A 22,714-nucleotide genomic window follows, 5' to 3' on the forward strand; every position below is an offset into this window, starting at 1 on the left:
CATTCATTCTAAAAGCCCCACAGTCATTATCCCAACTCTCCCTGCCGTGTCCTTCGATACATGGGCAGGTTTTCCTTGCATGTACATGAGCGCCAACTATCTTGTCTCTACCGGCTTCGATTTCCTTACCTTCTTGCTTATTGTTCATCTGAGCGTGCTGGCTACTTCATTTCTTTGCCCCATTGGCTTCTCTGTGAATATCTCGAGCTAAAGCTATGTGATTTACATATTGAATTTAGGCTATGCCTGACAGCGCTTCTTTCCATTCGTAATACTACAGACTGGACGAGTGAAACACTATTTTTGTTGCTTGAGCTTGAGATATACCTCGACTAATCAACTAAAATCCTAAGCATAAAGAACAGTGTACAACATCAGACTGTGGTCTTCACATGTTGCTAATACGTTAATAATAGGGTAATTCTTGCACGAAGACTTGATCGCCGATCGAAATCTAGCAGACACACTCCCCTCGCTTGAAGAAACGGAAAGAGAGAATTTCTTGTCCTTTGCAAAGATGATGCTGGCCTGGCTTCCGGAAGAGAGGAAGACGGCCCGTGAACTGATGAGCACCCGTTCGTCCAGAGAACGAAGAAACCCAGCAACTGATGGAGTAGCACAGTATACGGCGAGATATAGCCAAAAGATCAATGAGTATAGCAAGATCAATGAGTATAGCAAGATCAATGAGTATAGCAAGATCAATGAGTATAGCAAGATCAATGAGTATAGCAAGATCAATGAGTATAGCAAGATCAATGAGTATAGCAAGATCTATTGATCTATCATGGACCTATCTATCAGTTGTAATACTCCAAATATTGCATGTTGTATACTAGAACATCGTTTGGTAGGAACTATGTTTCTCACCGTCATTATACAGTTCACAGCTATCCATTTCCAATCATCTAGCTATGACAAAAAGATCTAGAAAGACATCCAAAAAGACACCCAAAAAGATGTATAAGAAGACCTATAAGAAGACCCTCAAAAGGACTTCTAAAACGATTCTTCATATAATGTTTCTAATTTCATAGATCCTTAAATCAGATGATACCATAAATTAGTAGGAACAAAACGAAAAGTAGGTGAGACGCCAGCACTATCTTTGCAAAGAAAAAGAGTCAGGTCGAAGTCAAGTTAATATAAGGTCAAAGATTAGGGCTGGTGAGGTTACTTGGTATGCAACGTACCTGCCTACGACGTAGCTGCTCTGGTAGATTCATTCCGTCTTTTCAATGTTCTTCTCAGATCATCATCTCCATCACCTATATTTACATCATTTACTTCCTCGACCTACCAAAGTGAAGATTATCATGTTCCTTCTCTTTCAAGGTTCCTTCTCGCTTTCCACATACGTAATTGTGGAAGCGTCAGATCATCAATTCCATTGCAGTGTTTGAAACGCACATGTCCACCCGCCATATTAGGATGGAGCCACCAGAGACCAGCGCCAACAGAACACTGGCCGTATTGGAGAACCTTCTCCTCGATCCTCATCTCGAGGAGATCTGCTTGAAAGCAGATATGAGCTCCTGTGATGAACCCCCCCCATCTCCACCCTCCACCCTCCACGCCAAAGTGAAGTTCCCAGAAGCGAACACTAGGGGAGGCTGAGCAACAAGCCTCACCATACCGGTGAAGCTGAGATTCAACCCAAAGACAGACAAACCCTCCTTTCATTCTCAACTGATATTTCCGAACTAATCCCTCTCTCAGACCGATAACGAGTATAACACGCTGCATGGGGCATTCTCAGGTTCAGACAGCCGATTCGGTCCCTGTCTAGACGTGTGTCTTGATCTCGTTCTTTGTGAAAAGTGGGGAGATACATACTGACCCTTCTTGCTGGGGAAACTGACCGACCCCACATTCATCCACTACCACCAATGCCCACCAGAGGCGAGCAGTCAAGGAGGATCTGCCCGATGAGATAAAGATCGAGGGAACCTGCTAGAGAGCAGAGACGACCCAAATCATCCGCTTAGTTCGAACAAGTCTGACTGCCCTCCTCGAAGGAATCGTGGGGTATATTTTACCTCGTCTACCTGGATCACCAACGCAGCGATGGTGTTGATTAAGCTCATTGTGAGTAACATCCGCAGGAAGGTGCTGGTGGCCATCCGGGGCCTGCTTGAGGACGGCTGGCTAGGCCAACATAAGAAAGTTTGTTTGCGTTGGTTGGGTTCTTCTTTGATCACTGCTTCCTATTTGATCACTGTTACATCTGAGCACTCTTCGATCACTGCTGCATCTGAGCAGTACTAACCGAGAAAAAACCAAGGATGACGAGACGAAGGACTGAATCCCTGGCGAGTCTAATAAAAAGAGATTGAGATAAGACGGGCTGAAGACATCAGGGCCTTAAAACGATGGCTGGCTCTGATAGAGGACAAGGTTGAAGCTGGCTAGGGATATTTGCAGAGTTCCTGTGTCGAGAATACTGGCCTATTATATTACTTAGCCAAGGCTTCATGGAGCAAACAACTCCTTGAAAGGTATAGAGGGCTTCTAAGCGCAAGCTATGCTTAGAAGAGAAGGCACGCGCGTGGACTAAGGCAGGTTTGAGACCAAATATCTTTATCAGACTACGATGCTCCGTTCGATCATCTTCCTATTCTTCTTATTCCTTCAAACCACACGAGCTTCACGACGTGTTGTTACACCTTACATTACTAGCTGTCATTATTTTCATCCAATATCTCCTACACAGTCACTCTTCCTTGACCAGCCCTCGAGCCAACCTTTACAGTACAACAAAGCTTCACACTAAGCTTCTGGGTTTGGCTCAAACAACCCTTCCAAACCCTTGCCACCCACTGTCTGGCAGCAAAAAACAACCGCTCACACACATTCCTCTTACTTTGTCTTTCAAACCAAACTCGTTGAATGGACTTCCTATGGATCTCATACTCACAAATAACGGATCTCCTCCCACCTAACGATATCCTCTGTCTTTCAATGTACAACCGTCGACTCTTTATGGCCCTTAACCACAACAAAAACACATTTCCACGGCCAATAGGAGGCGACAAGCGACAATTGCTGCACCGGATCGAACGTGACCTTCCGCATCATTTCATGTGCCACTGTTGCATTATTCTCCATGAATTTGATGGACAAGAGGACTTTGGGCTGAAAAGCATGCCGGTCATGAGCAGATGTCGGCTTCCATGTGTCGTCAACTATCTGTGGAGGGAAGACGGACTGCAGATGCAGGTACATAACTTCAGTCTTCATACAGACTACTGCCTCTCTTTCCTCCATCTCCGACTTGCTATGAAGCGATTCTACCACGGCCCTCGGTTTGGTATTACCACTGAATCACTATCACCTGTCGAAATAAAAGAGCACGCCAATTCAACCACTCTGTTTCCATTGAAGCACAAGTTAGATTGTCGCTATTGAAATTCAGGAGTATTGTGGTCATCTGGCCCTTGCCATCACGTACTGGATCAATTTGTACCCTGGGTTGAGTCCTGATGATCCTCTTTGGAGGATTCATTCAAACGAACCATGGTGCATGGATGGCTCGGATTTGGAACCGCACATGGCCTGGAGCCCTCGAACCTCGTTCGAGAATGTCTCTGGTGATTGGTCACGAGAAGCCTTGCTTTTGCGCAATCTGTCGTATTTCAAAAGCGAAAAGTACAAAAGCCTGATGGAAATAGGCCCATGGAACACCTGGGTCTTACAGTCTCCAGAAAGCCGAGTTGAGAACCGGGGGTTCACCTGATCCAATTTTACACGCAGATATGTCAGGGGGTGTACCAATCCGAAATGCAGGTTTTCGTGCTGCAGATTCAGCTCCGAAAGAGGCCAATTTCCGATACCCTAGGACCTAATTTTCGCCGTTTTGGAGGCGGTTCAAGACTTGCTCGCTGGTTTTGAAAACTTCGTTAAAAACCACCATCTCGAAATATATCGACTTCATCCCCACCCAAGCTCTGCGTGATTTCATTTGAAAATAATGGCAAATCAAGAACAGTGGATCAAGAACATAGGCAAAACGGGGCCAGGAGGAAAGGGACCGGTCCAGTACAGCCCATCACGACGAAACCTGGCCTCGACTGAGCACTCCGATGACCCGCGGCCAGACCTGGTTTCCCAAAACCCTCCTCGAATCAGCCAGAATCTGGGCAATGAGATCTTCTCAAACCCCGAACTCCTTGATCTTATAGCCAAGAAAGTTCAGGACGAGGTTGACAAGAAGGTCCCAAGTAATAAGCCAACGCAGACTCAAAACGAAGACGTCGACTAGAAGGAGGAAGCAAAGCGGCTACAAGCAGAAATGGACGCTTTGAAGGAACGAGGAAGCGATAAAGCTCCTAAACCGGGACGAACCGGCAAGTCCATCCCAGCACCCTCTCAGGGGCCAAACCGCGCAGCCCCGGTTACTCCCCAGAAAGGATCCCGAGCAAACAAGAACACGTCCCAAGCAAAGTCAGGTTCGTCCCGGCTTAGCCAAACAGACCCCGACCAAGAACCCAAACCTACCCCGACCCACCCTCCAAAGCCAACAAGCAAGCCCCAACCCCAGCAGTCGGGGTAATCACGACCTCAGCCATTGCTCATCCCATACAAGGTTCCCAAACGGCCGGCTAGCCCCTTTGAACCTGACTTACTTCCAAGACTGAAGAGATTGAAATTCAACCCTAAAGCAATCGCTGTGAGAAAGTCTATCATGGATGTTCTTGATCAATGAAAGCGATAAACGCCAATTGGAATATTCAAATTATTACATGTATGTAACTACATATTGTACCCGTACATCCATCCACTTAACCCCCACCCCCACCTTCTTCCCCCCCAAGCTCTGCATCATTCCATTTCCCATCGCACCAAAGCCGTCCACTATTTCGTCTCGTCGAGTGGCTCTGTTACTTCGAAGATTCATTTACCAACCGTCGCCTACCTCGTTGACCCTCATCACCATCGCTTGCACCACTCGGCAGGTTGGCGTATTCATCTTATGGGTGATGGTTAGCTCGATCTCGGTTTGTGGTCAGATCGCTCATAGTGTCGCAAACTCGATGGTTCTTGGCATAATGAGGGGGAAATAGAGGCTATTTAGCTGGCTATCCTGGTCCCGTTTAGCCTTGATCTGTCACACGCAGAAGCTGCACTGATGCAGGTGGTGGGGCCACCGGGGCACGCTGGAGTGCAAGTATTGCATGCGACTCCATGGCACATTCTCCCAATGTGTCTTTTAGAGGGTATGGATGTCCTAACAGCGTGCGGGAACTGCCACTGGGCAGGCGGGCACGCTAAATGCAACTAGAGATGGACATTTACGACCATCACTATGCGTGGCTCTGGGAGCACTGAGATAGTGATAGGCGCGGATATCCCTGTCTTGGCGGTATCAACCGTTGAACTTCGGTCTCATCAAACTCCGGCTACCCAACAAATCCCTTGCCACAACGACGTTTCTGCGAACACTGTTGCCGATCCTCGTACAGCCTCCCAAACTTTCCGAACGGCCCTCCCGAGACAGATGCCCGCCTGGTCAGCAATCTCACCGATGGGCACTTCTTCAGCACATCCACGCATAGAAGGGACGGAAGGATGTACAGTACGCAGCGGGATACGCGACCCTATGCGGTTCTAGGTGGCTTCACACCCAATTTACACAAATTTCTATCTAAGAGCTCGCGTAGCCGTCCCTTCGTATACCCCGTATCTCTCATGGCCCTATGTACCTTAGCAGACAATATTTATCACGAGACTAGCTAGTGCGTTAATACCTTACTCCGTACTACTTATCGCAATGACTCGTACACATGTAGTTGTTGAGTCCGTTTCTACCCCAGGTGGATAGGATCTTGCTCCCAGCTTGTTTGATCTTCCTTCCTCTCTCTCTCTCACAGCCAGCTAGCTCAATACAACCCATGGTTTCCGTTCCCAATAGTCGTTTTTGGTTTGTACTTTGTACCTCCGCTACAAAGGCACGTACCTCCCAGAGCGTAAAACCGACCTCCGACCTCCGACTTGTTTACCCTATATTTTCTTTGTTTCCGCACGACTTTATCTAAACTTGCATTTCTAAGATATCGGGCTATGCTTTGAAGGAATAGAGGCATGGTCGCGCCTACTGGCCAGGAAGTTGTAATTCTCCCTACTAATTAATCACTCTAGAGAAATAAGATTATTCGGCCGAGTTTGGGGCCTCTGGCCCTGACAACGTAGGACTTTGATAATTTGGTCATCTGGCTCAAGATGATACAAGGGACGTTATATGTAAGACAACACCCCAATAATATCTTTGGATGTTCTTTTTTCTTCTCATTGTTATAACGTTCTAAAACGATGAAGAATAATAGCACAGAGTAGAATCTGTCTAATATGTACAATATACGAAGGCGGAAAAAGTGTAACCCACACAGAGGACTTTTCTATGTATAACTAGGGACATTGGAATGACTTCTGTCTCTGTTTATTGCAACCAGCTCATCCCACTGGCAATATATTGTCACTCCTAGGAGAGATTGACTAGTAATTCATCTATCCCTGGAGAGACACGACGACCGAAACATCGACAATTTGATTGAGTATCGAAAATGCGCTGTAGATCACAAAGGACAACCTTGAGTATAATTAAATAACGCATTCCAGCTTCTGATTAAAGAGGTCCATCTCGCTGTTCTTCTTGCATTTGCCCTGTATGAGATTGTTCTTCTTTGACAACTTATTGGCCGCGCCATCGGAGGGCAGATTTATCGTCTTGAAGTATTCATCAGCCCGGCACTTGTCGGCAGCCTCATCGTCGCCAGCCTCATCATCCTCCATTCCATTGGAGTTATTGGCACTAGATCTTCTAGGCTCCCAGCTGGATCTTCGTCGTTGTCCCCAGATTGATTATCACCTTCTTTGTTGGATTGGTCTTTTTTTTCTGCTCGAATTTTGTCTTTGTTTCGGGTTTGGTCTTTGTTTCGGGTTTGGTCTTTGTTTCGGGTTTGGTCTTTGTTTCGGGTTTGGTCTTTGTTTCGGGTTTGGTCTTTGTTTCGGGTTTGGTCTTTGTTTCGGGTTTGGTCTTTGTTTCGGGTTTGGTCTTCGTCTCCGGCTTGGTCTTCGTCTCCGGCTTGGTCTTCGTCTCCGGCTTGGTCTTCGTCTCCGGCTTGGTCTTCGTCTCTGGCTTGGTCTTCGTCTTCGTGTCTGACTTGCTCTTTGCCTCTGACTTTGGATTAACCTTCGCTTCCGACTTTGGTTTAGCCTTCGCTTCCGGCTTTGGGTTGGTCTTCGCCTCTGGCTTTGGCTTGGGCTTTGCGTCTGGCTTTGCTTTAGGCTTTGAGTCTGGTTTCGGTTTGCTGTTCGTCTCTGCTTTGCTCTTAGTCTTCGTATCCACCTTGCTCTTTGTTTCCGGCTTGCTCTTTGCCTCCGGCTTTGGCTTGATCGTCTCCGACTTCGGCTTGATCGTCACGAACGTTATTATTGGCACGATCGGTCTCGCCTTTTGTTCTTCTTCAACCATCTTGATGCTTTGGGGGGCTTGTCACTATTAGGTCGTTTGTAGTCCGAAATCTTTGAAAGAAAGCATCCCCCCAGAATCGAGGTTAGCGTCTTTATTAGTAGCGTAGTTGGGCACCTGAATACTCCGTACTAGCGTCGTCATCAGCCTCAGCCTCGTATTCATCTGCATCGAGGTTAGCGTCAACAGAACATCGCTTCCTAGCACGTTCCTTGCCTGCGCCTTCATCGCTACTGTCACGTTTCTTGTTAGTGTCGCTAATCGTTTGCCGTTACTAGGGTGTTAAAGAAAGATGTGGATTAAACAGAGAGACCCACAAATGCAGGGTAAAACCCCGCGATGTAGGCTACGATGACCGATTCCATAATCGGGCCGCAGTGCATATTCGGACACAACAGGGCACTTTTATTTCTCTGATTTTGACTGTTTCTTTTGCCTTAGTGCCTTACCCTAAATATTTCTACCACATATTGTCGCAATAATCAGTACTACTAGTGTGTTGAATGACACAAAAATGGACATACATAATCAGAAAGGTGAACCTCACCATCTACTACGCTTGCTCCAAACAGAGGAGCTGCTCTAGAATAATTCCAACGAGTAATTATGTGTTGTACTTCCGAGATATTTGATTAGATCCTAATCTGTAAGTCATAGATATTGAATCGGCAAATCTTTTAAATGCGCTTTAGTCTAGTAACAATGCAATTTGAACCTTTGATTTTTACTCTCCTACGATCTAGTCAAATTGCCCGACAGGGGACCGTCGGATCCCAATTATGGTGGCCGTACAGAGGAGAATCATAGGGTGACAATGTGTTTCATTGCTATGTCCTGTCTGAATGCTGCCACGAATCTGTAGCAAAGACCTATTTTTTTCCCCTTTTTCTTTTTAATACACGAGATGTGAAAATCCTCAAATCCCTCAATTGCAGATGTAATGCCCCATTTCCATGACCTTTTTTTTCCTTCTTCTTTTTCAATAACCTGATATGCGAAAATGCTCAAATCCCCCGATTGTAGATGTCCCATTGTAATGACCTTATCAAGTGCAAGGTCCGGGAAGTACGTACAACAAAGCACTTAGTCCCATGCCGGGCCGTGTCCCTTCGTGCTCTGTCTCCAGCCGCGGTAAGAGATGTCCCGTGCATTGCTTTGGCTTCGGTCTCCCTCTTCTCCATGCGCGGTGGCATCATCAGCAGCCGGGATGCTGGGCTTGCGGGATTCGTTGACCAAGACTTTGCAGTAGTAGACAAACAGCTGGTAGTCCACGGGGCGTCCCGAATCCTTCACTTCCTCCTGAATGAACGGAACCTTCAAAACCTCTCCGTGCAGCTCGTTCAGAAGTCGGCCAAGCGCAAAGTCGCAAGAGGGCTCGTGGCCCTCTGTCTTCAGACGGTTGAATTGGTTCTGGTAGGCCATGATGAAATCGGCAGGCGTAGCAAAGTTCTTCCGCTTGAGCTGTTCCCATCTCTTCAACTCGCCCTCAAGGAACTTGGACTGGTTGTGCAGGCTCAACAACCTGATGGTGTTGAAGATCTCGTCGGCGTAAGTAATGTCGGTTGCATGTGCCTTGACCTTGAGTTGAAGAGCGGCATCGACCTGGTTAAACAGCCAGCCAGCAACAACGACAGTCCAGAACTTCCATCTGTTGTAGTTGACATCTGCTGGGTGAGGTCGCGGAAGATTAACATCCACAATTTCATCGAGTTTGAACGGCCGCAAGATGTGAAGGACCTCATTGCCCCAGACCGTAAGACTAGACTCCGGCTTGAGCTTCGAGACATTCAGAAGGGTCGCAGGAGACTCTTTAGGCAGATCCGTAGCCTGAGTGCGCGGCACTGGGAAGGGTTCCGGCTCGGCATCATGCCTGCCGCCACGACGGGGGTCCGAAAAGAAAGACATGATAGCCAGTGAAGGAGTAGATTGGGTTGAAAAGATGAGTGAGATAACTGAGCTTTACAGTTTAAAAGAAGCCATTGTCAACAAATTGTTGTATCTTGATAGAGGAAGTGTCATGAACTCACTGTTGGTTGTGCTTTCCGATCAAAACTGCACGTTTTTCCAGCTGAAGAAGTATCCGCAGTTGTTGTAAAAGGAAAGAGAAGATGGAAGAAGAGGAAGGAGAGAAATGAATTTAAAGCTTTCGTTTGATCAAGAAAGAGTACGAGCTAAGAAATCGTAACTGCGTAGAGACGACATAATAGAACGCTTATGTCGGCGGAAGTAAAGTCTAGTATTCTCATTCTATATGCAATATAATGTCATTCTATTCTCAAATGCTATAAAAGGCTCTTATCACAAGGCTGAGCTACTAAGAGAACTTTGAGTAATATAATTTCAGCTGAAAAAATGTACTAGCGTGCATGAAGCGGATTTTCCTGCTACTTTCTCTATGTCCCTTCCCGATCGCTGCTACGGCACATTTTGGTCCGCAATTGATGTAAGAGAAAAGAGAGATGGAGCAAGAGGAAGAAGAAAAATAAAGTTAAAGCTTTCGTTTGATCAAGAAAGAGCATAAGCTAAGTAATCGCAACTGCGTAGAGACGATATAATAGAACGCTTAAGTCGGCGCGCGTAAAGTCTAGTATTCTTATTCTACAAGCAATACAATGCCATTCTACTCTTACACGCTAAGAAAGGCTCTTGTCACAAGTCTGAGCCACTAAGAGAACTTTAATTGGTGTAATTTCAGCTAAAAGAATGTACTGGCGTGCATGTAGCGGAATTTTTTGCTACTTTCTCCCTGTCCCGATCGCCGCTACGGCGCATTTGGGTCTTGATCTGCAGATCTTTAAAGTAGATGATTCTCACATATGCATTTAAAAATTTGTTGAAAATTTTATTTATTTTACCGTTTCTTCTGAGTAGGCATATGTCAAGGGAAAGAACGTAGTGTGCGCGTCCTTTAGGGCCAGAAGGTCACGTGCATGGTGGTATTGTCCATGATAATGTATTTTCAAAAATAATATCAATGAAACCGCAAAAAGAAGAGAAATAAGATGGCCGTATTGTTAAAATGTTAACAGTATTTCTGGACAATTCTCATATATCCAGATAAACGTTACAGCTTCGTAGCGAAGTTTTTCATCAACGTTGCCGGGATTTCTAGTTTCTCCAACTTTGTAGGGTAAAGGGAACCTGATAAGAGCTTGCTTATTCGGATGCTAATCTTATTTGCTGATATAGAGCGGAATGCAAATATTGAAGCTGCCGTGGACCCATTCGTTAACGCCTCTAATCCGGCAAGTTTCTGAAGGACCGAGACCGAGATGATATAATGCAATATTCTCGATATCATCACGTTTGCTGTATAGTGATATAAAGAAATCAATACGCTATTCTGGAAATCCCAGTTCAAGGAGAATGTCGTCCTCTTGCTCCAGCGCTGACTCTAAAGTTATGTTACCCCGGAGGAGTGGTAAGGTGGCCCCGTGACATGTTATCGCGAGAGCGGGTTGATCGATCTAAGAGGTCACCCAATACAACAATGTGTACTATTCGGTTATGCTTAACTAATATGGTCAAGGTGTTCATTAGCTTGAGGCAATTAGATGAACTTCGGTGGGAGGCATCTCCTAAGGCTCCCCCTTCGAAAGAAGGCGATTATACTCTTCACCGCCTTGGTCTTTTCTAGCCACAATGTGATATAGGGACACTAAGGTCATCCCTTATATATACGGGTACATTAGCCCGATACTGTCATCGAGGGATATATTTAAGACTAGGTTTGTATTTGCTGCGAAGAGGATATGGTTTCAGTACACGTTGAATTAGGATACCATTTATGGATGAAAAAGAATGTTAACAAAATGCTAGCTCGGCCAAACAATATTCTTGTTCTAGCCGCCGCCACGAGATCCGAGCCCTTATGGCGCAGGCCCGGCCCCACCTTTCAAACTAACTTTACCTTCCAATAATAGCCGGAAGGTACAGTTACTGTCAGAAAGCGGCTAATTTAACCTGACATTATAGACACTTTTAAATATTATTTCACAGGCTCATGTAGCCCTCTACTGTAAGTTTTGAGATAATAGCTAAATGTCAGATTAGGAGTAAGAATGGTTAAGAATAGTATCACTCTACGTCACCGACAGGTGGAGACTGCATGAAAGTGCAACTAAACCCCCTCCCTCATTTGGCGTGATTTACCCCTCTCGTTTCCTCGTCTTTCGGTGCATGGATGCCGCCGTGAATAGAATGGCGGACGTTGCCTCTTAATAGAGGAATACATTTGCAATGCTGACGAAGTGCGGCCAGGAAAATGATTCAAGATTCCCTCCCATGCCAACTTCCCTTCCTCTCTCAATTCACTGGCAAATGGTCTTCTTCGGCTGAATAGAGCCGGCGTTTGCTTTTCCCGCGAGCTGGACGGCTTGGTATTTCTACCCAGTTTATTAGTGATATGTGTCGAATACTAAAGGTTGCATACATGGTGGAAACAGGTATTAATACCCAGGAAAATCATGTGACCAATGGTACCATCCATACCATACAAAAGTGCATATTACAGTTAGTCATCTATGTCCGCACAGATTGTTGAAACCGCGGGTTTTGTCATTTTAGTTAGTTAGAGATTCCAATATATCTGATTTTGTCCATACGTTGTCATACAGCCAGATTTCTGTCAATATGACTAGTATATGGAACCAATTATTACAGCTAATTTACCGAAAATTGTGGGGCGCTCAGAGCGGGTAGAAATAATTTCCCTGTCTGAACGCCCGGGGGCCTTGGGGTGGACCCAAACGTGATCTATACCGGTGCTTGATTGAGTTATATACGTCATAGCAAAAGCTATGTCACGTGATCCTGTCGACATTTTCGAATTGGGTCACGTGCTTAGCATTACTATTCGGAGGAAGCGTGAGATGTCCCTTCCCTGCACTGAGGCGATCCCCTAAGAAGTCCCCAATAGAAAAGGTAGGTCACTCCCAGTGCGAAACTGATAAACCAATCATACTCCTCCTTAGGCTGCGGCGATACTTACGGGACAAATCTAACATCCAGCCTTTGTTTCCATCACACACAAAGCAAGGCAGACAGGCTTGAGCTATTCTCGAGCTAGGCAGCAAAAGCCTCGACAGGAGTCCATTTGGCGAAGACATATCTGCCAATCATCTCCATGTCCAATGCGTATTGCACAGGACTCCTGCAGAAATGACTAGCCCCCTCATCCACTCGATCCAATAACTAAACTACATCGACGATGCTATTCCTAGAGGACTATCGATTTCTTACTACAAGTTGAGTTTGATGACGAGAGACCAATGATATATAGAAGTAGTATCTTATATCTGATTGTCCAATATGTTCAATCTGACAAAAAACCTCTATAATATCAATTTGCACACTCGATTGACCGAGAATGAGCAACCAAACCCATCTTGTTTATGTGTGCATATTTCTATTGAGTTTGAAGCAAGATAGGAGCGGTGAATTCGAGCATCCACTGACTGCTGTTTACAGCGACAGCCTTTGAGCAGCAAGAAAATCTTGGCAGAATTATTGGCTCATATGAGAACGTCCTAAGGGTACAGGGCACACTCGCCATCCCTTCATTTGCACATAAGGTGGCTATGTGCATATGCCAAGTAGACTAGTGGTCCAGGTGGGTGTTGGTAGACTAGCCAATGATATAGTATGCTTCACTTCAGCTGGGAGGGGCCAATACATTACTCTCTCTGTTGAAAATTTGTCTTGCTTCGCCCGACATGCCTATTCTGAATTCGAAGTTGAGAGTTCCGGGCCGGTCTCTTGGGCACATAAGATCTTATTCTTGATATGAATATCAGAAATGCTCAGCAATAAAAAAACCCCAGGACACCAAAGAGCAAAATATTTTCCAAAAAAAAAAAAAACCCAATCTGTGTAGCTGCAAGTCAACATAAGTAGGCGCTAAGCCATAATCCCTGATAGGCCGAGGTCGAAACATGCCCAGCCTGCCCGACTGTGGGCATCTGAGCCTCAGTGTGGATTTGGTGGTTGCCTGCTTGAGAGTATTTTAAATATGCATTTCCCCCTCCCTGTACCTGCTAGCTGAGATTTTGGGCTTTCAAATACCAATGAATGATGTCCAACAGTACAGCAGGCCATGCTCGCTGGGTCGACGAGCCCGACCGAAGAGGAACATGGGCTATTCTCTCAACTTGCATCCTGACCATTACCCTCTGTTGTTGGTCTTCTGTTTATCCTAACATTCCTCCAAGATCGGCAGGTACATTAAAGAAAGAGATGGGAAAGATAAATCTCTTCTTGGTCGGTCTTCTTGGGCCAGAATTTTTTCTACCCATTTCTGTTGGACAGTGGTCATCCGCTCGGGCTTCAGTCAAGGTATGTATAACATCCTCCCGGATATAAGTTGGCTTCCTAACAAACTGGGTAGAGATTCCGCGAGGCAGGATACGAGAACTGGACTATAGCTCATGCATTCTTCGCTGACATGGGTGGATTTCTCCTTGAATCTCCTGGAAGCGAAATGTTTCCAATTGACGCCGAGCAGCTATTCTGGTTGATCAAAGATGGGTTCATAGTTTATCCAGAGTTGGATGTCGAGGACATCCAAGATAAAAGTAAATCTGAAGGCATGGCAAGGTGAGTTATCTTATTCTCCCTTATTTGCGATTTCCTGGATAGTGAAAAGTTCTGAGGCTACTTGACTCTCCCTCTGACTTTCCAAACTCCTGCTTATGTGTAGCTTACGATATGATAGCAAGTTCATTTCTAACCTCATTTTAGAGTGATCACAGTATTGCAAGCAGCTTGGTTTTTAATCAACTGTATTATTCGTCTAGCCCAACATCTTTTTTTGACCACTCTCGAGCTTACTACTCTATCTTTCATTCTAATCTTCTTCGTCACATCGTTCTGCTGGAAGGATAAACCCAAGGACATTTCACGAGCCATTATCCTAACTACAAACACCCCTATTACTACTATTCGCTCAAGATATCATCCATACCCTGAAGAAAGATGGTACCAGACACCACTCGGTTTTCTTTCGCGCGATGAATGGGTCGCTGGTCGCCTGTGGCGTTATTATGTTCAGATCCTACACTATTTACACATTCCAATTTTCGCCCGACCGAGCACTAAGCCTTACGATCATTTCCCTTCCGATACCTTCCTTCGTCCTGATAGAGCAGCGGAGGGCATTGCTCTTCCATTCGTGCTACTGTTTGCTTGCATATTCATATTTGCTTGGAATTTCGAATTTCCTACCCCCACGGAAAGGCTTCTCTGGCGCATTGCAGCAGTCTATCAAATCGTCTTTAGTGTTGTCGGCGGAGCAAGTATCGGGTATGCTGATGAAGTCATTCTTCCTAAGTGGTTGGAAAAGACTGAGCTCTTTGAATACCCACCAAAACGGCAACTCCCTCGACTTGCATGGAAATTGAGAAATATTCACCCCGATCGAGATCCAGACTTGACCCTTCCTTTGAGAATACTTCTCCCAAATATCCTTCTTTCTGTTGCATATTGTTTATCTCGGGCATATATCTTGGTGGAGGATCTTATTGGGCTAAGAAGATTACCAGAGGATGCTTTCCAGATAGTAAGCTGGTCGAAGTATATCCCTCATTGGTGATAACCAATTGTACATCGATGGGACATCTAACTTCGACTTTAAGTATGACATAGGCTTTTTATATCTAGAATTCTAATACTTCTAACTCTCTCTCTCTCTGCTTAAAAACACGCTTCTAGGGTGTAAAAAGAAAAGTTTACGCATGACTAACCATAGTATGAGCATTGCAAAACAAGGGTATAATTTAATCACTAAGAAAGTCTAGAACATACGACCATTGCACGAATGACTCGCAGACTCATCCACTTGATCCAATAGCCCCAACGCAAAGTCGCTGACTACAGCCTATTTGTACACTGCTGTACATAAAAGCATTGGGTTTTTTCAAGACCCAATATTGTCGATCAACTTTCCAGTTATGACTACGGTTTATTGTCGAAATGGGATATGGCCTCCCTAGGCCCTAAACAGGAATCATGGTTTTTGTTATGGTCTAGTGGAAAAGTGGCTGTATTTTTCCCACATTTATTGCTATTTCAATTTATTGAAGAACATTACCAAGTAAGTTAGTTTGATTTGCAATCGAAACGCAGAACCTCTATAAAGTCATAATTGCGGTGCAAGGCATATTGTTGATAGTTGGCCTCTCTGCACTATAAGTAGCCTGTTACCTATCATCTATCTACTTCAGGTTTCTGTTGCAAGTTTAACACCCCTATAGTCTCACTGATGACTGATACCTAATAGTTCTGAATTATATACCACAATCTGTACATTATATCTATTTATATGACATTCACAACCATTTAACCACGGCTCGGCGCCATTCATTAAGCTTCAACGTTTCCACCTGCCATGTCCCGTTCCTGAGTGGAAACAATGACTTTATTTTTGGGCAGTGACGTTTTCCAAGCCCTAATTCCTGAATTGAATCCCTCATCAATCTGCTCCAGCGTAATCCCAGCAGTCTCTGGCACCAGCAAGAAGGTTAAAACCCCGATGACGGCGGTGACACCAGCATAGAAATAGCCCACATTGGGACCCATATTCCCGTAATCCGCGCCTAACATGTAAGGCGTCCAGAATGTTGCACCAAAGGCAAATATACCATAGAATACTGTTGTGTTGGCTTGTCCGAAGGTGCGAAGTGACACGCTGTGCATCTCCACAGAAGATAGATTGGCACTCGCAGCAATAGTCCCACCAAAGACAAAAGCCCACAAGCACAAAAGAACAACCGTCACTATCTCGGCATTTTCATTCATTCCAAGAGCGGTGCTCACAGAGGAAAGAGTGAGCATGCAGACAGCCATGACAATATAGCCCCCAAGCATGGCAATTCTCCTTCCACCGTATTCAACAATGAACGGGCCAAAGAACGATCCTCCTAGGATGCACAAGCCAATGATGACATTGATCAAATATGGGTCGCTGATGCCAACTCCTTTAAGGAACAGTGTAGCGTATGGTTGTACAAATTGGATACCAGTAATGGCGATTCCAACCATGATCATGGCAGATGTCAAGGTGCGAACGATATGCTTCTTGCGGTAAATATCAAAGTAAGAAACGGATTTGAGAATTGCACGCTCGGTCGCAAGATTGGTTCTGATATAACCGATCTGCTCGGTGATTTCCGGCGAATATGGACTTTGGCTGTATAGCACACCGAAGGATTTCCGCGCTTCTTCCTCTCGGCCATGTCCCATGAGCCAGCGCGGTGACTCAGGAAGCATCAAGATACCAGCACCAAGAATAACCCCCAGGGGAATTTGGCATAGAATGGGTGTCTTCCACTGCCAGTCGTTTGTTGCTTCCAGACGAGCAGAACCCGCACACACAGCAAAAGCAGCAACATTCCCCCCGGCGAGTCCAACATTATACAACCCTAAAGACAAGCCGCGCTTGTTGGCGACGATGCACTCGGAACCATAAGTGACACTGGCTGCCATCAGCTGTCCAATTCCTACAGCACTGATCGATCTGCAGACCATGTAGCGCAAGAAGCTTCCACTGGTGCCAAGCATTCCAGCGGCGCCGATAATAGCCAATGTGCATCCAGCCTGGATTGACCCCCTGCGCCCAATGCGTTGACCGGTCACACCCGCAATGCCGCCTCCAATGGCAATGAACAGGAAGTTGAGGCTGATGAGGGATTGTTGTAGTGGTGTCAACGAACAATGCTGGATTTCGGCATATGTTTTTGGGTCTATTACTTGCTCGCAGCTTCCAAATGCGTGCTTGTAAGAAGGCATTACCAGGACCGTGCCGGCGTAGCCATTGTCAAAATTGGAGATCCATGCGGCAAACGAGACCCATAATGAGAGGCGTAACATCGATCCGGTCGTGCTCGGAGCATTATTTGTGGTAATTTGCTGGGTAGTGGAATTGATGAGCGTGTCATTAGAGCTAGACTCGGGCTCTATCTTTGGGGTTAAGTTTTGCAAATTCATGTCGGGCAAGTTTTGAGTAGAAAAAATGAGAGTCTTGCTTGCTGCGTTCAGTTCATGGCTATTTACGATGAATATATGGACCGTAGGGCGGGGTATATATGAACTCTTTAGCTGGAGCTCCTGCATGCTACATTCCAGACCCGCAGCCTACGTACGCCACTATATCAGAAAGAATGTGAGACATGATGTCCACCAATAAGGAGGCTGCTAGTTCCCAGCCCTGAGATACCGATGGAAAGATCAGAGGTAGCATAGACTATAATATAAAATATCCCGAGATTTCGTTGTTTCTATGGTTGCATCCAAAGTACATAATTTGTCAAGAGGTTGAGGATCATCGGATCTTATTGACCTTACCGATAATTAGGGTCGTCCCGCACCGAAAGTAACATAGGTCCCACATATTAAGCATCATGCAAGATTTCAATGTCAACTCAAAATTTCGGGGCATCACATTTTGAGAATTTGCCTTCGATACAGCGAACCATCGCAAACCCGAACGCCTTACACTCAAGAATGGAGAACGGAATCACGCTCCTGAAAAAACATAAAACAAAAAAAACAGCCCTTTATGACCCGGCTTGTGAGGGGTATTATAGGGATGCATCACTGCACCGAAACCTGCCGTCAGGATAATCTGGTATGCTGGACCAGACCCGCTTCTTTTCTGATATTTACTACGCTTGTTATATTTGTCGACCATATAGTATATAACACGGTTCCCTGCTAATTAGGTTTGAAGGGAATATACAAAGTCCATGGCTGCTTCTCTAGATCTATAAAAATGGCACGTGGGAAGGCAAGCGCATTACACATTGTTTGGAGGTTGGCGGCAGAGGCTTTTGGTGGCTGCGGTCGCATTAAACTCGCCAAATCATGGACGCCCAGAGTAAAACACTTTAAGCTGAGACCTACCTGAGACCATTCGTTCTCAATGTCGTGATCCGGTACCTCCAGATAGGGCATAGTTCCGGTCACGTGCCAGACCAAATAACACGACGCTCCACCAAAGACCGGGGGAACCGCCGACAACTGAAGATGGAACTCAAGACCGTTTTGATCCTCACTGCGATATATATTGGTAAGTACTGCCACGCACCATTTCCTGCGATCTCAACCAGTGTCCGACAATAGCTTTGGACCACATCCAACAGAAACAAACAACCAAACACTAACCCCTCATAAGCTGTCCGCCTCTTCTTTAAGTCACGCAACTCGAGCCCAGCAGCAACCATGTCTCACGGAAAGGTCACCGAGATCGACAAGTAAGTCATTCTTGGTTCTGTGCTCGGTATATTCAATACTAATATCCGCCCAATAGCCAAGTCATCTTCAAAGCCCTCACCTCCTCCGGCCCCGTCGTCGTCGACTTCTTCGCAACCTGGTGTGGACCATGCAAGGCCGTAGCTCCCGTTGTCGGCAAGCTGAGCGAGCAGTACACAAACGTTCGTTTTATTCAGGTCGATGTCGACAAGCTGCAAAGTGTCGCTAAGGAACTGAGCGTGAACGCTATGCCCACCTTCGTGGTGTTCAAGGATGGCAAGGAGGTCAACCGCGTCGTTGGCGGTGACATGAAGAAACTCGAGGCGCAGATTAAGGAGATCTCCGCATAGACGCTTTGCGCTTTGACTCGGTCTATGGGTAGCCTTTGAGAATCTCAAAGCGCATCCATCCACTTATACCCGGGGAATTGTATGGTTGTTTATCAGTATAATCAGTGTAACTCACGAATCATGAATCGAAACTGTGACATAATTCTATGCAAGTAAACGTATCAATTGACGTTGCACCATGCACACCTCGAGATAAGGATCACTGTTATCAATTGATTCCGCTGAGCGTCCTATTTCGACCTGGACTTGGGCATTAATACATATGCACCGGATTTTAGGCCGCACGAGACAGCTTTCCCTTTCTGTTTTAGTGCCCATCGCTTGCCGCCCTTTGATCACTGAGTAAAATAGAGCACGGTCTGGAGCCCTGTAGGCCCTGGCGGCTAGGTATAGGTACCTAGGGACTATCTCGGACCTATACGTGCACCTATACAGGGTGTCTCGAAAATGGTGTCACAAACTTTTAAAATACCTGGTTGCAGTATTTTTCCAATTGCCTTGTGACTAAAATAAGCTATGAAAAGTAGAATTAGAAATTAAAAAGCTAATTGAGTTCAAGGCCACCTCAAAATCTCCAAGAGAACGCCTCTCAATTGTCGGCAGCCTGAAATTCAACATCCACAGAATTCGTGTACCGAATCAACTGCGGACTCAAACTAAATGCCGTGGAAGCACCTGAATCAGAGTCCAAGTTGGAATCAGGGTCGGGGAATACAACCGGTGGAGCTATGTTAGACTGAGCCACATGTTGTTGCTGCATTTGCTGCATTTGCTGAGGTTGCTGCATTCCCTGAATCCTCATCTGGTTCTGCATATATGGATTGTACAGCCCAGAATTCATTCCAAACCGTACTCCGCCCGCTGACTCCCTGATATCCACCGCTTCGACTACTCGTCCAATGACCCTAGAGTAGTCGTTTGCTTTTCGGACGGCGTCGCTCATTGCCTCCGTGCGAGCTTCGGAACTCAGGGCCTTTTGGGTGGCCTCGGTAAGATACCAATCCAGGGACAGGATCTCGACATTAGGGTAAGAAATCAGCTTTCCGACAATCTCGTCAAGCTTCTTGAAGTCCTGGAAGACTGCGTTGAGCGACAGAGTCGCATAGTAGACTGTAGGTAGAGGATTGCCCGACTTATTCATCGGTACTTGAGATCGTGTTTGTAGCGAGGTGGAAGAGAAAGAGGTCACTGGTGAGCCTGCGATTGTTTCGCCGGTCTCCGTTTTGGGGGACAGATCTTTGAAAAGCCGGTTGATCTCATTGGATGTCTCGCTCACCTCCTTGGACACGCTTTCTCGGTTTGGCCCACTCGCCTTGACGATGAAGTTGAGGGCACCGCGTTCCGGCTGCCGGGTGATGGACGATGTTCCATTCAACACGATCTTGAGTGGGGCCATTTTGTTTTGGAAGTTGCAAAAGAGAAGTTGTCTTATTTAGAGGCAGATATGTGCCTTTAGTACCAGAAAGTGGATTGGTGGTTGACGGAGCCGCATTGCGGGGTACTGACCGCTTTCCAACTTCTACCTCTTGTTGCTACAAGCACTAAATGCGGGAGAGAGAAAAGGAAGAATCATGATATATTCAATCTAGCAAAAGCAGGGTATTTATACCTTGAGAAACAAACAAACTGCTCAGTCTGAAGCCTGGACAAAGCCTGGCCTGATTGTCTGGACAATCAGGCATCAATGGGATGATCCAACACTACCTACTGTTTGCACTCGTGGAACTGTCTGTTGCCAAATAATAGCCCCCAGGTTGTTAGACAAGAGAGTGGCAGAGACCCGTCTGACAGACACAAGTTGCAGGTCCTCTTGTTGTGTTTGACTTGTTTGCATTGGGAATATCGATAGTACGGTAAAGCCAGGGGTTGTGGAGCATTCTCAGACGACGCGAAAATCCCGCAGTGATATATCTATAGACCTGTGGACCTAAACTCATGGTGCATTATCAAACGCTGATTTAATTTTCTCTCAGACCATTTTTTCTATAACATATATTCAACATGTCATGCAGCGACTGCTCCTCGGACAAAACCTCAGATAAACCCTCAGACACGTCCAAGTCTAGCCAAGACCATGACGGGTCCCTTCTACAAAGGCTCTTTCAGTTAGTCGTCAGATATCTACCAGAAGGATCGGCATTGCTTTCATCTTCGTGTTGTTGGCTGCCAGTATGTTCTTTTCCATGTTACTTGGCTGTTGAATGCATATGCTAAGTTTATAGACTGTCCTCGATTTTCTCTTTGCGGGTTCGGTGGCCACTGCTGGAATCGAGAAACTGCGAAATGCTTTTCTAGCGATTTCCATTCTGACCCTTATTTGGGGCGTGTGGCGCGAGGGACTTAGTCGTCGAATGGTGTGGCGGATTGCGATCTGTGTCGGGTTGTCGGCTTGGGAGCAAGTGAATCAGTGGGGAAAGGTCGATAGCAAGGGGCAGCACAGCTGCCATTAATGGACGACGGTTTTAGGACGAAGAATCTTGCTTTTTTTCGTTTCTTTTTTCATACTGCTAGTGTGAGTGTCGAGACTGATGTAATGAATTATCAATAAAGCGCGAATCTTGCTCGGCAGATTCCCAGACTGACCTAAACAGGTCCAAAGGGAAGTATTATCTATTGCTCGAACTGGTCGGAAGCAGTATTCGATAGTACAGGTACTACTATATACAAAAAGTCCCCAATGAATCAAGAGTGACCTGCAATTTCCCAGGGCCGTTAAACAGACTGAGCAACCCCGTCCGCCTCCCCGCTGCGCACGTTCTTGCCCTTCGCCTTAATAGTCTCTAACACGGTTTCGTAGGGCAGAGAAGGATCAGCCACCATGTAGACGGTTTGCTCTTCCAGGGAAATGGAGGAATTCTTCACGCCTGCACCGCACAAAATGAAGACGTTAGTGCTCAAATTATAATCATGATATAATGACAGCGCTGGACTCACCGTTGAGGGCTTTTATAGCTTCGTCGACGGCCCTGGAGCAGCCATTGCAGCCCATCTGGACGTTAAACTTATACTGGCGATCCGACATGGTTTCGATGGTGGGATTTCCGATATTGATGGAAATGAGAGAGAGAAAGATGACTGGAGTAGCGAATATGTATTTTTGAGCGAGGCTGCAGTTGAATTGTCCAAAATAGCAATTAGTGAATAAATCGGCGCCAATTTGTCTTCTCTCTCCCACCAACCCCCTTCATGCGGCATTTATGCGCAAAGTGCTCTGATTGATGCCGGCTGGGTCTCGGTGCCGGCCCACTGCGCGAATTGTGCGATTCGTAACTTGCAATTTGAAAACGCCCGTCCACTAATCACCATGTATTGCATATGATTGTCCTCCCTTCACCGCGGGATCACGCCGTGGATCAGTTCTTGTGCATTCCGTCGCGTGTAATCTAGCTCGGCAGCGGTCCAGTCCTGTTCTGATAGCAATTGGAAGAAGCCCGGTCAAAAGCAACGTAGTTCAAGCTCTACCAGTAGCTAATTGGCGGCTGCAACGCATCAGCCATTGCGGTCAGCCTAGACGAAGGACTTCCAGACGTCCAGGCCTACGTGGAAGCGGGCCGGTCTCAATACTTTGGGCTGTCTGGTCGACTGTGCTGTTGGCGACTTCTTCGCCATATGGATATTTCAAACCTACTATCCTATCTTGGGATGGGAACCA

The 22,714-nt window shown here is 46.1% G+C and overlaps 15 protein-coding genes across 15 annotated transcripts; 9 read left to right on the forward strand and 6 right to left on the reverse strand.

The window, feature by feature from the left end:
* Window positions 1-517: 517 nt before the first annotated feature.
* Window positions 518-781, forward strand: N7471_007698 (uncharacterized protein; the record flags this gene model as incomplete). The annotated part of the gene is made up of 1 exon (XM_057280417.1): window positions 518-781. The coding sequence occupies one exon, from the start codon at window positions 518-520 to the stop codon at window positions 779-781; it is 264 nt and encodes an 87-aa protein (XP_057134677.1).
* A 650-nt stretch (window positions 782-1,431) lies between these two features.
* On the forward strand, window positions 1,432-1,617 carry N7471_007699 (uncharacterized protein; the record flags this gene model as incomplete). The annotated part of the gene is made up of 1 exon (XM_057280418.1): window positions 1,432-1,617. The coding sequence occupies one exon, from the start codon at window positions 1,432-1,434 to the stop codon at window positions 1,615-1,617; it is 186 nt and encodes a 61-aa protein (XP_057134678.1).
* A 450-nt stretch (window positions 1,618-2,067) lies between these two features.
* N7471_007700 (uncharacterized protein) lies at window positions 2,068-2,268 on the forward strand (the record flags this gene model as incomplete). The annotated part of the gene is made up of 1 exon (XM_057280419.1): window positions 2,068-2,268. The coding sequence occupies one exon, from the start codon at window positions 2,068-2,070 to the stop codon at window positions 2,266-2,268; it is 201 nt and encodes a 66-aa protein (XP_057134679.1).
* A 1,702-nt stretch (window positions 2,269-3,970) lies between these two features.
* Window positions 3,971-4,261, forward strand: N7471_007701 (uncharacterized protein; the record flags this gene model as incomplete). The annotated part of the gene is made up of 1 exon (XM_057280420.1): window positions 3,971-4,261. The coding sequence occupies one exon, from the start codon at window positions 3,971-3,973 to the stop codon at window positions 4,259-4,261; it is 291 nt and encodes a 96-aa protein (XP_057134680.1).
* Window positions 4,262-4,291: 30 nt separating this feature from the next.
* On the forward strand, window positions 4,292-4,552 carry N7471_007702 (uncharacterized protein; the record flags this gene model as incomplete). The annotated part of the gene is made up of 1 exon (XM_057280421.1): window positions 4,292-4,552. The coding sequence occupies one exon, from the start codon at window positions 4,292-4,294 to the stop codon at window positions 4,550-4,552; it is 261 nt and encodes an 86-aa protein (XP_057134681.1).
* Window positions 4,553-5,305: 753 nt separating this feature from the next.
* Window positions 5,306-5,611, forward strand: N7471_007703 (uncharacterized protein; the record flags this gene model as incomplete). The annotated part of the gene is made up of 1 exon (XM_057280422.1): window positions 5,306-5,611. One exon carries the CDS (start codon window positions 5,306-5,308, stop codon window positions 5,609-5,611), a length of 306 nt encoding a protein of 101 aa, XP_057134682.1.
* A 986-nt stretch (window positions 5,612-6,597) lies between these two features.
* N7471_007704 (uncharacterized protein) lies at window positions 6,598-6,789 on the reverse strand (the record flags this gene model as incomplete). Its single annotated transcript, XM_057280423.1, has 1 exon — window positions 6,598-6,789. The coding sequence occupies one exon, from the start codon at window positions 6,787-6,789 to the stop codon at window positions 6,598-6,600; it is 192 nt and encodes a 63-aa protein (XP_057134683.1).
* A 28-nt stretch (window positions 6,790-6,817) lies between these two features.
* Window positions 6,818-7,471, reverse strand: N7471_007705 (uncharacterized protein; the record flags this gene model as incomplete). Its single annotated transcript, XM_057280424.1, has 1 exon — window positions 6,818-7,471. One exon carries the CDS (start codon window positions 7,469-7,471, stop codon window positions 6,818-6,820), a length of 654 nt encoding a protein of 217 aa, XP_057134684.1.
* A 1,080-nt stretch (window positions 7,472-8,551) lies between these two features.
* N7471_007706 (uncharacterized protein) lies at window positions 8,552-9,373 on the reverse strand (the record flags this gene model as incomplete). Its single annotated transcript, XM_057280425.1, has 1 exon — window positions 8,552-9,373. One exon carries the CDS (start codon window positions 9,371-9,373, stop codon window positions 8,552-8,554), a length of 822 nt encoding a protein of 273 aa, XP_057134685.1.
* Window positions 9,374-13,540: 4,167 nt separating this feature from the next.
* Window positions 13,541-15,056, forward strand: N7471_007707 (uncharacterized protein; the record flags this gene model as incomplete). The annotated part of the gene is made up of 3 exons (XM_057280426.1): window positions 13,541-13,801; window positions 13,854-14,062; window positions 14,207-15,056. 3 exons carry the CDS (start codon window positions 13,541-13,543, stop codon window positions 15,054-15,056), a joined length of 1,320 nt encoding a protein of 439 aa, XP_057134686.1.
* Window positions 15,057-15,826: 770 nt separating this feature from the next.
* N7471_007708 (uncharacterized protein) lies at window positions 15,827-17,449 on the reverse strand (the record flags this gene model as incomplete). Its single annotated transcript, XM_057280427.1, has 1 exon — window positions 15,827-17,449. One exon carries the CDS (start codon window positions 17,447-17,449, stop codon window positions 15,827-15,829), a length of 1,623 nt encoding a protein of 540 aa, XP_057134687.1.
* Window positions 17,450-18,482: 1,033 nt separating this feature from the next.
* Window positions 18,483-19,204, forward strand: N7471_007709 (thioredoxin family protein). Its single transcript, XM_057280428.1, has 3 exons — window positions 18,483-18,530; window positions 18,636-18,714; window positions 18,771-19,204. Exons 1-3 carry the CDS (start codon window positions 18,488-18,490, stop codon window positions 19,060-19,062), a joined length of 414 nt encoding a protein of 137 aa, XP_057134688.1. The 5' UTR covers window positions 18,483-18,487; the 3' UTR covers window positions 19,063-19,204.
* A 447-nt stretch (window positions 19,205-19,651) lies between these two features.
* N7471_007710 (SIMPL domain-containing protein) lies at window positions 19,652-20,458 on the reverse strand (the record flags this gene model as incomplete). The annotated part of the gene is made up of 1 exon (XM_057280429.1): window positions 19,652-20,458. The coding sequence occupies one exon, from the start codon at window positions 20,456-20,458 to the stop codon at window positions 19,652-19,654; it is 807 nt and encodes a 268-aa protein (XP_057134689.1).
* Window positions 20,459-21,063: 605 nt separating this feature from the next.
* N7471_007711 (uncharacterized protein) lies at window positions 21,064-21,512 on the forward strand (the record flags this gene model as incomplete). The annotated part of the gene is made up of 2 exons (XM_057280430.1): window positions 21,064-21,231; window positions 21,285-21,512. 2 exons carry the CDS (start codon window positions 21,064-21,066, stop codon window positions 21,510-21,512), a joined length of 396 nt encoding a protein of 131 aa, XP_057134690.1.
* A 181-nt stretch (window positions 21,513-21,693) lies between these two features.
* Window positions 21,694-22,351, reverse strand: N7471_007712 (heavy-metal-associated domain-containing protein). The gene is made up of 2 exons (XM_057280431.1): window positions 21,997-22,351; window positions 21,694-21,926 (listed from the first exon to the last, which is right to left on the reverse strand). The coding sequence occupies exons 1-2, from the start codon at window positions 22,082-22,084 to the stop codon at window positions 21,775-21,777; spliced, it is 240 nt and encodes a 79-aa protein (XP_057134691.1). The 5' UTR covers window positions 22,085-22,351; the 3' UTR covers window positions 21,694-21,774.
* Between the last annotated feature and the right edge of the window lie 363 nt (window positions 22,352-22,714).

This window comes from Penicillium samsonianum (assembly GCF_028829775.1).
Source record: "Penicillium samsonianum strain IBT 33392 chromosome Unknown utg000004l_segment0_segment0, whole genome shotgun sequence".
Lineage (NCBI taxonomy): Eukaryota > Fungi > Ascomycota > Eurotiomycetes > Eurotiales > Aspergillaceae > Penicillium > Penicillium samsonianum.

Bases quoted from the DNA above. Each gene is read 5' to 3' on its own strand.
- N7471_007712 (XM_057280431.1), bottom strand. From the start codon at position 22,084: ATGTCGGATCGCCAGTATAAGTTTAACGTCCAGATGGGCTGCAATGGC. The intron at 21,927-21,996 runs GTGAGTCCAGCG...TGTGCGGTGCAG, and splicing joins AGCTATAAAAGCCCTCAACG to GCGTGAAGAATTCCTCCATT.
- N7471_007709 (XM_057280428.1), top strand. From the start codon at position 18,488: ATGGAACTCAAGACCGTTTTGATCCTCACTGCGATATATATTG. The intron at 18,531-18,635 runs GTAAGTACTGCC...ACCCCTCATAAG, and splicing joins CCTCACTGCGATATATATTG to CTGTCCGCCTCTTCTTTAAG. The intron at 18,715-18,770 runs GTAAGTCATTCT...TCCGCCCAATAG, and splicing joins AAGGTCACCGAGATCGACAA to CCAAGTCATCTTCAAAGCCC.